The sequence below is a fragment of the Euprymna scolopes genome, chromosome 36 (assembly GCF_053919585.1).
Source record: "Euprymna scolopes isolate OS-2025 chromosome 36, ASM5391958v1, whole genome shotgun sequence".
Lineage (NCBI taxonomy): Eukaryota > Metazoa > Mollusca > Cephalopoda > Sepiida > Sepiolidae > Euprymna > Euprymna scolopes.
In genome coordinates, this window is record NC_136517.1 from 36,881,086 (window position 1) to 36,896,116 (window position 15,031).

The window sequence follows — 15,031 nt, forward strand, 5'->3', positions numbered from 1 at the left end:
TTTTTGCCCTTTGGGGCACATGGTGCAGTGGATAGAGGCATTGAATCTCTATGGTTTCAGCATTGTCTGAAGATAGCGGTTTCAGCCCTACTCAAATCCTATTTCTCTGTTATGGCTATGTACATCATATGGATTTTTCTTTATTTTTGTTCATAATACAGGGTGAATTCTGGACAAGCAGCAACTTTTTGTCAGCCAACCTTATAACCCTTTGTTGCAGTCTTGAAGGACTTACTTTTTGGCTAGCCTGTTTGGTGTCCAGAGGATTGAATGCTGTTGGTAGGATTTCTTTTTGTCTTAGTTTGTCTTGAAGTAAATTTTACCTTCTTCTCTGTTTTATTTCTTACTAGCCTGGGTACCAGGCATTGCCCGGCTGTTTGGAGGTGTGTGTTGTGCAAAAAAAAAAAAAAAGCGGTAGTAGGCAGGCAGGCTCGAACTCGTACCACGAAGGAGAAAAAGAATGTGAAAAAAATTATGATATCTTTGCTGTTGTGCTCATTACCAAGCTGGTCAGTTGAAAAGACGGGATGACTTTTGAAAATATTGGTGAAAAAAGCGACCCTTCCATGTAGAAAAGTGCCCACTGAGGGTGAAGGAATTAATGTTTTCAGCCAATTTTTTTATATTTGTCATCTGAAGGTTTGAGCTTCAAAACGATACTGATCTCGTGAAAATCCGTCTGCTCTGTTGAAAGTTTTAGGCAGGCATACATACATACATACATACATACATTTAAACAGACAGGTGATATTTATATTATAGACTAGCTTGGGTGCCCGGCGTTGCCCGGGTGTTTGGAGTGTGTAGTGAGAAAAAAAAAGTGGTAGTAGGCAGTCAGGCTTGAACCTGTACCGAAAGGAGGAAAAGAATATGAAAAAAAAAACCCCTGACGTCTTTACCGTTGCATGCATCATCAAACTGGAAGTGGCGAAGGTTTAAATTAAGGCTAGTCAATCGAAAAGAGGAAATAACTTTCGAAAATATTGGCGAAAAAAGCGACCCCTCCCCGTAGAAAAGTGCTCAGTTGAGGGTGAAGGAATTAATGTCAATTTTTCTATATTTGTCGTCCGAAGTGTTGGGTTTCAAAACGATAACCAATCTTGTGAAAATTCGTCTGCTCTGTCAAAAGTTTTAGGCAGACATACATACATACATACATACATACATACATACATACATTTAAACAGACAGGTGAGATTTATATTATAGATTATGATTAAAGTTTACATCCAGTTGCTTCATGCCTTGTCTGGAGTGAATTCCATTAAAAAAAAAGGCACTTGTACATTTTAGTTTTTGAGGACAATTTTTTTGTTTCATATTTGAAGATTTCCACTCGGAACAAATGACTATTCAAAGCTATTTATAAATTTTAATGATTATTTTTATTTATTATGAAATTTGATTTCGTTTTTTTTTTTTTTTTTGTTAAAGTCATTCCATTCATTTCAGAAAAAATACTGATGTGCCTTTCAGAATGTTAGTTATAACCTAAATATTTATATTTTAATTTGATAAACGTTCAGATAATTAATGTTTTCTTTTGCGTTATTGTGCTAATTTAATGCTTGTTTTGCTTTTACCAATAAGTTATGCCAAACATTTCAGAGAAAGTTAATAACTTCTTGAATTGTCTGCCCCTGTTTTCAGTTGAAGTCTTCCAAAATGAAAGCAACAAACAAAATTGTTCACAACCGGCTTCAGTGATGCTCTTTTTTCTTCTCTGCAATCTCTTTCCAACAGAAGAGACGCCATAAGCCTGTCTCTTCTCTATCGCTACTTTCATGGCAAGTGCTCGACTGAACTCCAATCTATGCCCCCCCTTGCCAAACTTTCACAGAAAACACTTGACTCATTACAACCACTATAAATAATTTCCTTCACTCTCTGTCTGTACTTAAATCCAAATGCAGATTCCATGAACAACGCTTCTTTCTCAGAACTGCTCAGCTTTAGAACACTGTTCTGCTGACCTGCTTCCTGGTTGAATACAACATGGTAGCTGTCAAATCCAATGTAAACAAATTCCTGTTAAGCCGTCCCCATAAATAATCAACTTCTACCCAATTTACACCATTAGTGATTACTACAGTACCATCTTACATTTATTAACCCTTATCCTTGAGTAGCCTTCGGACATTGATAAGTGGTTACTGACAAGTATAAAAAACAAACTAAAATGCACAAGTACCAAAAAAAAAAAGAAAAAGAAAAAAAAGGAAACGACAGTAATGCCTATGATAATAAATTATTTAAAAACAGAAACACATGTACTTTACAAAGATTAACACTACCCTAACTCTGAGTGACACTACACCCCCCCCCAAAAAAAACAAAAAAACAAAACAAAACAAAAAAAAAACAACCCAGAAACAAAAAAGATGGTGCTCTTAACGAAAACGTTAAAAGTCAAGTTCGCCAGTCTACCCTACTATTTTTTTTATAGTTGCATATGGATTAATAGGTTTTCCACGGGTATTGGTGAAAGTAAAGCATGCTAATCACATGGCCCACAGTTGTAACCACTAGACTAATTTATTTAGCCACATAAAAAGAGGTTCAATATGCATTCAACTTGGGTATTACACCCTACTTGATTTTGGGACAATTGCACTTAAGGGGACAACGAGGATACTAAAAAGAGCTCTCGGTTGGTTTCAATAAAAGCTGAGCAATGTTGGCAGCTGGTTTGGCTGCCCCATACCCAACGTTACAATCTTCAAAGGAAGAAAATTAAAAAAAAAAAAAAAGGGGGGAATAAAAGGCAGGGGTTTGTGTGTCATTCTTTTTAACAACAAAATTTTGGATTAATCTTAGCTAGATTCTTTCACCAAAATACCGCATTCACTCTTTGGATGTAAATCCATTTAAAAGATCCATAATTGTTTCAGATGAATGTATGTAAAGTGATGAATGATGGAAAGTGGGAAGATCTACAAACTATCCTTCCCCGCAAAAAAATGAAAATTAAAGAACCAAATATGATGCTCATGGAGCAGGTTAGTAAGGCTTTGTTAAGTGTCAGATCGCCCACGGTTTCCCGGGTCAACCGGAAAACAAACAAACAACAGGCCAGTTTCTAAATGGGAGTGGGAGCTAAGTGGGGACATGAAAAAAATAAAAAGATCGAGATGGAATATGAGAATGGATGGTGTCCTCCAACATTTGAGGGAGTGGCCGAGGATAAAATGAATATGTGAGTCAGCATCTTTGGCGGTCTCTAGTACGAAAAAAAAAATCTAAAACCGGACTAGATCTCATTTATTTCACTAGCTAAACGTCTCTTTAAATAGACCAGTTTATTCAGTTAAAAAAAATGATTAGAATTTCTATTTAACTTAGGAATTTCGCTTTGCTTGATTTTAGGGGATGAGGATCGAGCGTCATTCTTTTGGACAACAAAACTTTGGATTAATCTTAACAAGATTCTTTGGCCAAAATACCGCATTCACTTAATGGATTTAAATCTACTTCAAAAAAGACACCCAATTAAATAAAACATGCCAAGATAGTAGAACTAAGATTAATAGTGTTTTCTAATCAGCAGGAGCTAGATCGTTCTCATCATCATTAGCATTGTCATCATGATCAACGTTATCGGCTCGTAGTTGTGGTGGCGGTGGCAGAAGTGAGTGAGACAGAGAGTGGCACGACGCAGGCGCACCCAAGTCCGGACAGGAGTAAAATGGCGGACTCCGAATTTAACGTCGACAATTTGATCAAGCGACTGCTGGAAGGTGGGCAAAACAAATAATAATATTGATATATGTATACATATATTTATATATAAAGAAACAAATACAAAAAAAACAAAACTAAAAAAAAAACTAAGGAAAGCAATTACATATACAAGGCAAAATTTAATTATGTGAAAAAATTGTTTTACTTGTGTCGGTATTTGTTTTTTTTTTGTTTTGTTTTATTATTTTGTTATTTAAAAAAAAATCTCATAACATTGGAAATGTCTAAAAAAAATTTTTTTTAAATGTCCCTTAACTTGTTATTCTACACTCCTATTTTTAATTTTTGTGTTCATTTGTAAATATAAGAATGTATAAAATGAGTTAATATGTATATATATTAAATCTATAAAATGAGTTAGTATGTGTGTGTGTATATATATATATAATCACATGGAAATTTTTGACATAATGAAGTTTCATGCGTTTTTTTAATGAATAATTAAATAAACTGCCCCTTAACGTTTTCTCCTTATTTTTGTCTTTATGCAATGCATACACACTAAGACTTAGTATATGTACTTTATTTGTAATACATCTATACATCTTTCTCTGTGTGATATATATCACAGAGAAAGATGTATATATATATATATATATATATATATATATATATATATATATATATAGTGTGCGTATATTAAGAATTTATTGTTTATTATCGTTATATTGCAGTTTCATGGACTACCATATCAACAGAAATGATAGAATTCTAAATCCCTTTTCACGTTCAAAACTTGGGAAATTTATTTATATCAATAATTTATTAAAACAATTCATGTCAATAAAACTAGAAGTGTTTTGATACGCCAAGTTCGCTGTTTGTATATATATTTTAATTATATCCGATCTATGCTATTGAGCCCCTTTTATATATATATATATATATATATATATATATATATCATTGATGAAATTTAGCGTAAATGTACAGACCGACAAATTTGGTAAAATCCTTCATTATTTTATTACACACGCGTAAATGTGGCTGTTTATAAATGTTTATTTAAAATTTAATGTTTCCAACAAGGCCAGTTTCAAATTGGGGCTGAAGAATATAGCCCCCCCCCTTCAAAGGAGGGTGGACACTAAATGTAAATAAGATCTGTGTAGTCCCGTTTCGGCGCTCCTTAGAAAAAAAAAAAAAAAAAATGAGGGTACCTCTGGCAACAAGCAATCCAGTCTCCTCCCCTTCTCCTCATAAGTCCAGCCGGATGTTGACCCTTATTTGCCACTCCTCCTCCACAAGGGCAAATTAAGACACAAGGCCGGTTTTTAATGTGTTGAGGGGGAGGGGGATCTTACTCTTCGCATAAGGGACGCGACGCACACTGGGCCGTGAACAAAATACCCTTATAAACCCATTCCCCCCCCCCCCGAAACGTGGAGTTAATGCCCGGGAGGTTGCTCTCCCCGGGCAGAACACTAACAGAAACAATATTTTGACCACAACAAGAATGACAATCTCTAATTACTCCCCCACTCCTAACGTTTTTGGTAGTTAGGCAGAAGTTATCGTGCCGGAATAATAACGTTATTTAGAAATCCATTCTTACCACGGGGAGGCTGTTTTGTAACAATTCTGTATTTTCACCTAACAATTTAATAAACACCGTAAAAACTTGAATTTAACTTAAGAATACTATAAAAAACTGTGCGTTGTCTGGATAACTTTAAATTTTATTGAAATTAAATCTATCCTTCCTTCCCCCAAAAAGGGAACACTCTGGATTTGTGGTGGGATGTGTGGCGTGTGCTCATTCTAGGAAGATTTCTTTTCCTTCTCTTGACCGAGGATAAATTCACTTTGATCACAATTTCCCCATTAAAAAAAAATCGGTAAATTTTTATGACGTGCCCCTGCCCCAGCCCAGCGTATTATAAACACCCCAACCTCCCCATGTTAAGAACGGCTTTCGGAATAAACCCTCTCCCCCAACCTCGAAAGCAGTTCTTAACATGGAGTGGTTGTGGTGGTAGGTGTTTATACTACGCTGGGCGCTGGGTGGGGTAGGTCGTAAAAAATACCCAAAAATCTTTATCTCTGTTTGCTACATTAATTTTTTTTTTTTTTTATTGAAACAAAATTTTTTTTGAATTTTAGAAAAATTAATTTTAAAAATAAATAAATAAATAATTCATGTTATATATATAAATTAATCCGTGGAAGGTTTACTGTTAAGAATTTACTTTTTTAAGTATGAAAGTTTTGGAAAATTTTAAACTTTTTTTTTTTTTTTTTTTAATTAAATTTTATATTTTGACTTTTTGCTTGCTTACATTCTTTAGATTAAGTTTCTTCATTAAAAAAAAAATGTTGCTTATAAATTTGTGATCCAATCAATCTATTCTAAATTTAAAATCACTTAAGAAAAAATTTTTTAAAAAAATAATAGGAAAAAAAAGTCATTTACATTTATTTAAAAAAAAAAAAAAAAAAAAAAGCACTAGTGCAGTAGTGGCTGCAGTGCACTTATTGATCTGCGGCTGCGCTATTTTTAAAAAATAATATTTTCAAGTTTAAAGTTTTATATCTGTTGGGTTTGTATTACTGTACACAGATTCGAAAAAGTTGTTATAAAACAAATATATAACAAATAAATGTTATCAAAAGCAAGATAAGTTACTTTTCTACCAAACTGGATATATTTTTTGTGTTTTTATTCAATGTAACATGTTTATTCAGCTCGAAAAACATACATTGTTTACCGAGGTATTGGAAAATTCAAAATGGCGCCCGACACTCTCTTTAACACGGTAAGTTCGAGAAGAGGTGTTTTAAATAATAAACTAGACAAAATACTATTAAAAAACCACCGAATATATGTCAACCTATGTCACGGTTTTATATATTGAGCGAGTTTCTAACAGTATTTTGTCTAGTTTTATATTTATAGCACCTTTTCCCAAACTTACCGTGTTAAAGAGAGAGTCGGGAGCCATTTTGAATTTTCGAATACACATCGGTAAACACAGTATGTTTTTCGTGCTGAATAAACATGTTACATTAAATAAAAACACTGAAAACATATCCAGTTAGGTAGAAAAGTAACTTATCTTGCCTTTGATAACATTTATTTGTTTTTTTTGATAGTACAAGCCCGAAAAATCCCTCCCCATGTTAAGAATGACTTTCTAAATAATTATTTCAGCACGGTAACATAAGTACCAAAATAAACTTTTCAGCGCTTATGCATTTTTGGTACCGACCGCGCTATTTTTAAATCGTTTTTTCAGGTTAAATTCAAATTTCACGATATCTTTTTACTTTTTTACAACCTGCTCCAGCGCACCCGCACTTTATGTTAAGAACAGCTTTCGGAATAAACACCCTCCCAACTTCCCCTTTCCCGGCTTTCGAGGTTGGGAGGGGGGTTGTTTATTCCGAAATCCGTTCTTAACATGGGGAGGTTGGAGTGTTTATAATACGCTTAGGCACGTCGTAAAAATTTACCCCCCCTTTTTTTTTATTAAATTGTAAGGTGGAAACACAGAATAATTACAAAACATCCTCCTCCCTATGTTAAGAATGGCTTTCAAAATAACATTATTTCAGCGCGGTACCAAAAATAAGTACCAACTTTTCTTAAAAATAATCAAAGTTTTGTTTAGATGCTATTTTTAGTAAGAAAGTTTTTTTGTTTTTTTAAAAATCTGTTAATGTTGAAAATGAAACGTCCTTAAACAGTTATTTTTACGTGAAAATCCCATTGAAACCGCCTTAAAAATAACGCACTTGTCATAAACGAATATTTGACGTTCAAAATATAAAAAACTTCACGAATCTGACAAGTCAGATTCGTGAGTTTTTTTTAATAACGTCAAAAATATTAAATTGATTTCGATAGTATAAATATTAATTCCGTGTCTCAACAGATCATTTAAATACTATAGTTTATTTTGTGTATATTTTTATGCAGAGAGTGATCCGTGCTGAAATAATAAAGCTATTATTAAAAAAAACAAACCATTCTTAACATGGGGGAGGGGAGGGTGTTTTAACCTTACAATTGAATAAAAAATCATATCATAAAACTTTAATTAAACGTGGAAATATGATTTAAAAAATAGCGCGGCCGGCGACTCACTCTCTGCATTAGCACCATTTTTATAATTAGTCACGTTTCCTTTTTTTTTTTTTTTTTTTTTTAATTTAAAAAAACAAAAAAAAAACTCTTGTCAAGTACTTAAGTTTTTTGTTTCTCGCCCATTTTGTTTTTAATGAGGAAGTAGAAATTCTTTACATTTTTCTATATTTAAAGCAGAATATATATGTATAAACTTTATTCTGCTTTAGATATAAAAAATGTAAAAATACAAAAAAAACAAAACGATGTCATGTTTAGATTTAAGACTTAAATCTGTCAGTTTTTGAATACCAACGTTTTTGATAAAATTTGTACCCGTTGCCCCTACACACTGTCAACGAGAAAATAACAATTGGATTCTTTTTTTTTTTTTCCGTTCGATTACATATCAGCTCTCTAGAGATAAAAGGAGAAAAGTTTTTAAGAGTGACGGTTTTACTTTACTATAAAAATTTAACAACACACAAGCAGAAGAAAAAACAAAACAAAAACGCTTTTGGGGCATTTCCAATACAGACAACAAAACGAGAAAGTGATATAAATAAAAAAGTATATAACAAATAAATGCTACCAAAAAACCAAACTCACAGTGACTTTTATTAAGTGGATTTCTATCAGTATTTTGTTAAATTTTCGATTTTGAAACGATTATCGGGACTCCACAGATGACCGTCTCGTTTTAGTTAAAATCCAGTCCCGTCCGTCTTTGTTTACATTTACTGTAACTTACATTTGTGCTTTCCTTTTTTCTTTTTTTCTTCTTTCTTTTGAATATTCTAAAAACAGCAAAATTTGTTTGCATATTTTAAAACTGATGATTAATTAGAAGTAAATTTTTCAGGGCATTTATCATCAAGCACAAATATCAGCTGATATAAATATAAAAAAAATGACGGACGGAACTTGATTTTTAATCGCCATTTTTTTTTTTTTGCTTTAACTTCTAACTCGACACTACTTATTTCAAAGGAAATAAACGCTTTAAAATAAGTTATAAGTTTAAACGCCGAAAACTTGTCCATGAGAGTATCTGGCCTTTCCCTTTGGTAACACTGTTCTATATTAACACATTTTTTTTTGTTTTGTCTGTATTGAAAAATACCCCCAATTTTATTTTAGATTCATTTTTTTTTTTTTGTAAACACCCTCAGCTATTCCCCTCCTCCAATTAAATTTTCCCTTTTTTAGGCGACTACGAAAAACTTATTGAAAAGAAAAATGAATTTAGTAAGGATCAGTGTCGCATATAAATTTAACATAAAATGATTCCCCGTTCTCGAGCCGTACTAGCGTTTTAGTTAACACAATTTTCTTTTGCCGCAGTCGATAAATTTTGTACATATTTTTTGGTTATCCTCAAGTTCCGCGTGTTTTTTTTTTAACTTCCGGTTTCTGTAGACTGTTTTGCTTCACGATGAAGTCTCTAGAAGAATCCCATTAGATTAAACTTTACCAGTTTAAAAATTTTCTGTTCTAAAAAAAGAAAAAAAAAAAAAAAACACAGCAAGTTCGATTACTTATTCTAGGACTACTAATCATGAATCAGAAGAGGTTTTTCCAGTTCTTTCATCTTGAAGCAGAACGTAAAAAAAAAAAAAAAATCATGCAGAATTTGAGGATAACCGTGTATGTGTGTGTGTGTATATATATATATATATATATATATATATATAGCGGTTAAGCTACACTGAATATTCCGCGTTTCATCCACTCTAGGACTTTTCAGGCTTATGCGCATGCCTGAAGAGTCCTAGAGTGGATGAAATGCGGAATATTCAGTGTAGCTTATTCGCCATATATATTTTATAACTTACTAACTAGCTCTATCTACGTATTGAGCACTTTTGAAGTAAATACTTAAAGCTTACGGATAAATTTATACTTTTGTATATTAATTTTATGTGAGTAAATGAAGTAGTTATATATATATATATATATATATATATATATTAGAAGGGGGAGTGTGTTTTTATGACCTTGCCACTTGGACTTGGGGTTAATGGTAAACTAGTTAACGGACATAAAATGTTATTCTTCAGAAATGGGGCATCAAATTACTTGAAAATTTATCAACGAAATTGATCTGTAGCGGATTATAAAATGTGCGTTCACAACTCCAACCTCAAAATGAGACAACAAAAACAGAGTTACATATTTACAAAAAATACATTTATTTATGAACAATGTAGAAACATGAGTATGTATGCGGTTGTACATGTGTGTGTGTGTGTCTGGTGTACACATACGAGCATGCTTTAACTTGAAATGTTCGTTGGGTGTAAATATGTGTGAACAGATAAAACTACTGGATAGTTCGTTAATATTGTAAAAATTTTGTTCAATTGTTCATGACAGACTAATATTCTTTATGGAGAATTGTCATTTTATCTCAAATGCAGTCTGAAGATTTGCTCTTCGATTGTGCATTTTCATAGGGCGATGTGATATTGTGTGCGAACAGCTTCGCATCGAAGTGAAAAAATGATAGAAAAGGAAGAAACACAAGTCGATAGAGGTCAAACGAAATGATCTAGATGTCATGTCACTATGTCAAATGCAGGGCGACATTGTTTTTTGTGTGCTACATGCACATAGCTTGTTTTGTGTCTTTGTGTTTGAGCCAGACACAAACCTGATTCAGCAGTCGTAATAGTTCGCTATAATACCCCCCCCCCATTTTATAATCTGCTACAAGATTGGTGACCTACTGACGCAGGGGTCAGACAGAAAAATGACCTGATTTTCGATTTTAACCTCCGACCTGCATCTTTAATATCGGAATAGTTCGCTATAATACTCCCCTCCCCTAGATAGTCAGAGGTTATGGAGAAAAGTGAATGAAATTAGCATGTGTATGCGCAAAAATATTTAAGACGTGTAAAAGTTTGCATACTTGCATGGAAATATTACACAATGGCCACAGTGGGTTGAACAGAAGGAGCTGGAAGATGCAGGTCAGGATTATTATGAGGTGTATGAGAAGCAGGTGTAATGACGGAATCTGGGTTGACTGCAATGATTAGTTCTTAGTCAGAAAAACTTGTTGCAGGAAACGCCAAATGTATGAGCTTTCCAAGAAGGCTGGTTTGATGCGATCTATCGTGATCAAGTCATGTTTATCCTTGTGGTTGATGGCAAAGTGTTTGTCAAAACATTCCAATGCTAGATACGGTCCATCGTAGCGTGGCTGTAGTGGTCTGTGCATCAAGTCGATACAGATGAAACTGCCTCTGAGATGGGTATATATGCTGATGACACCACACTCTATAACAGGCATAACAGGAAAACAAATGAACACATATCTAAAGAAATGGCAAAAACACTATAGGATGACCTCCAATCTGTAGTGGAATGGGGACATAAATGGATGGTCACATTCAATGCTGCCAAGACTAAACTGGTTTCATTCAATAATTACAAGAAACCTTCTCTGCCACCAATAGCAATTGCCAGTGACTCCCTGTCTGAGAGTACATCTTTCAAACTGCTTGGCCTAACGTTCACAGGAAACATGAGTTGGAACAATTATATTGAAAACATTGCCAGGGCCACTGCGAAAAAGGTAGGCTCTCTCTACCGTGCTAGAAAACTACTGACACCTGAAAGTATCCTGTACCTCTATAAGGCCACCATTCTCCCATGTATGGAGTATTGCTGTCGCATTTGAGCTGGTGCATCTTCTGCTAGTCTCTCGCTCCTAGACAAGGTTCAAAAGAGTCGCCTATCTGATAGGCCCTGAACTGGCATCTAAGCTTCAACCTCTGTCCCATCGACGAAACGTCGCATCCCTCTGCCCGTTCTACAAGTATTTTAATGGTGAATGCTCTGACGAACTGCAGACACTTGTGCCCCCACGACGTAGACACCCTCGACAAACCCTACAGGTAGCTAAATCCCACCCCCACACAGTAGAGATCCCTAGATGTAAAAGATCTTTCTACTCCAGTAGTTCTTCCCCAGAACCGCTAGACTCTGGAATTCCATTCCAGGTCCCTGCTTCCCTAACTGTACTGACGTGCAGAAGTTCAAGTGTAACGTGAACCGACAACTTGCTGCCCAAATCCCAACATAGTGCCCCAGTAGTTGCTGCCTCTGATAGTAGCCCCCTACACCAAAGTGGCAATGTGCCTTGTTTGGGGTGAAAATGTAATTAAAAAAAAAAAAAATGAAAACGTACTTGCTTAAATGAAGATCAGGTGGATAGTTTTGTTTGGAAGTGACAAAAAATTTTATTGTGGCAAGGAGGAGGCAAATATCGTCTTGGACATTCAGCAGGTGTATCACCGGATTAGCTTGTCTAAGAACGGGATCAAAATCTTTTTTAGTATATGTCAGTTGGCTTGTCGCTTGCACTTTCCATATCAGTGTTGAAAACTGGAAGTTGAAACGTGAGAGTCGCTATTTGTAGCTTTTGGTGGGTTTGTCGCTCTTTCTCCATGATGATATAGAAAGCTGAAATATATATACATATATATATTTTTTTTTTTTTACTAATGCGCATATCATAAAGAAAAATATATAGACATCGAGGAAAGTTATAGTTTGTGACACATAAATAAAATGCATGCGATGGAATATTTGTACTTCGTCATCACAGTGAAATTATAAATAAATTCTAGCATTTCAGATGTAAGTTGAAATTAGAAATTAGATAAAATTGTTAATTTGTTTTTATTTTTTTTGCATGCACATGGGGAAAAATATAGCGGACATTGCATGAAAACTGTAACACACGGCTGTGGAGTTTGCATGTGTGATTCGCCTAATCGGAAAAATTATAACGAATGTGTACATGTTTTTTTTGTTTTTTTTTGGATTGTACTTAGTAACTAAATGAGAACGATCGGAATGTACATTCCAAAATTAAAGATGCAGGTTGGAGGTTTAAATCGAAAATCAGAGGTCATTGTTTCTATCTGACCCCTGCGTTGGTAGGTCACCAATCTTTTAGCGGATTATAAAATGCAGGGGGAGAATTATTACTATTAATTACTATTACGATTGCTAAATCAGGTTTTAGTCTGACTTGATCACATACACAAAACAAGCTACGTGCGTGTGTGTAGCACACAAAAAACAATGTTGTCCTGCATTTGACATAGTGACATGACCTCTAGGTCATTTCGTTTGACCTTTTACCTCTTTATCTATCCACTTCTGTTTCTTTCTTTTCTCTCTCTTTCTTTTTCACCTCGATGTGAAGCTGGTCGCACGCAGTATCACATCACTCCATGAAAATGCACAATCGAAGAGCAACTCTTCTTACTTTATTTGAGGTAAGATGATTTAACTCTCCATAAATAATGGTCTGTCATGAACAATTGAACGAAATATCTACAACAATGTTAACGAAATATTCAGTCTCTTTAACTGTTTGCACTTATTTACATCCAACGAACATTTCAAGTTAAAGCATGCTCGTGTGTATACCTGCACACACACGTGTACAACCGCACACACACCCTCATGTCTAAATTGTTTGTAAATAAATGTATTCTTTATAAATATGTAACTTGATATTTGTTGTGTCATTTAGAGGTCGGAATTGTGAACAAGCATTTCATAATCCGCTACAAGATTGGTGACCCCGACGTGATATTGTGTACAACCAGCTTTGTATTGAGGTGAAAAAGAGAGAGAGAAAAGGAGGAAACGGAAATGGATAGATATAAAGGTAAAAGGTCAAAGGAAATGACCCAGATGTCATGTCACTATGTCAAATGTAGAGTGACATTGTTTTTTGTGTGCTAAATGCATGTAGCTTGTTTTGTGTCTGTGTGTTCGAGCCAGACACAAACCTGATTTAGCTGTCGTAATAGTTTGCTATAGATCCCAACTCAAAATATTAGAATAAGTTATATTTTTCTTGTTTCTGTCAAGTTTGTCAGTATGCATGCAATCGCCGGTAAATTTTTACTTGGCTTCCACCCTAACATTCTTCTTTAAAATGAGGATAGATTTTCAGGTATGCTGAAAACGAATATCGCCAAAAATATGCACGTACAACAATCACCATTTACAACAAAAGAAATTACATCCCTTAGTACTCTGAAAAGTACTTATTTGCGGAAAATTTAAATGCAATATTCATTTTCATCATAGCCGAAAACCTTTGAAAATCATCATTTTAAAGGAAAATGTTAAGGTGGAAACCAAGTAAAAATTTGCCCAATCGCCTAAAAAAAAGTAGAATCTCATCATCTATCTAAAGATGTTAATCTATAAATTTACCCCTCCTCCCATTTTTTTTTTTTTAATCTATAAATTTGTTTTTATATTGAGGTTTTAATTCATTAAAACATACTTTAGGCTGTTATATGAAAAGCAGAAAAACAATGTTTCTTTGGAATTGTATAATATTTTATTTTATAATTCAACTTAGTTAATTTAAACTAGCTCTATATTCTCGGTGTTGCTCTGGAGTCTTTTGATTTTAATTTTTGTTGTGTATTTTTTTTCTCTTTTAATAGAATTTTGAAAATTAAATATTTCCGTGATTCAATTATTATAAACCTAATGTTTTCCAATGTTTCTCTATAAAATGTTAGGATATAGTTTTCAAAACTTTTAATCTTTTAATACTTTTTTTGTCGGGGGGGAGGCAATATCGACCCGCAATTTCCACAAAGTTACCCCACAGATGATAGGGAAGAACCGGAAACGGCTGGGCGAACCTAATTACAAAAACACAAATTGTTACACTCCCCTCCCCATGTTAAGAATGGCGACGACCACTAAAATTCATCAAGTAATATATTAGAAAAAATGTCTTAATATCCAGAAAACTACCTGTCAACCGTTTCCAGTTCTTATCATCTGCTGGGCACACCTGAGTAACTTCGTGGAAATCGCGGGTTGATAAATGCAGAAGTACCAAAAAACGATAAAAACAAATGTATAATAAATAAATGTTACCAAAGGCAAGATAAGTTACTCTTATACTTAAGTTTTTTCTTTTTCTTTCTTTTTTTTTTTTTTTTGTGCGTTTTAAAATATTTATTTACGTCAAGGGTGTGAGTTCCATTATAGAAACGTTGATTTAATTTGAAAAAATAAAATATGCATCAATGGCGCTTGAAAGCCAAATCACAACACAATATTTGGAAAATAAAAAAATATTTTACTTGCTTGAAATTTATAATCTAAATATATATCGGAGTCAAATTCCATCCTGAATATGTTGTTTTTTTCTTTTATTTCTTC

At 33.9% G+C, this 15,031-nt stretch overlaps 1 protein-coding gene across 1 annotated transcript in view; it reads left to right on the top strand.

Moving 5' to 3' along the window:
• The first annotated feature begins 3,598 nt into the window (after positions 1-3,598).
• Positions 3,599-15,031, top strand: part of LOC145260422 (serine/threonine-protein phosphatase PP1-beta catalytic subunit) — a 174,076-nt gene continuing 162,643 nt past the window's right edge. Inside the window, exon 1 of the mRNA XM_080118407.1 lies at positions 3,599-3,737. Within this exon, the coding sequence (XP_079974533.1) occupies positions 3,686-3,737 (52 nt within the window). The 5' untranslated portion in view covers positions 3,599-3,685. The remainder of the gene's footprint in view (positions 3,738-15,031) is intronic.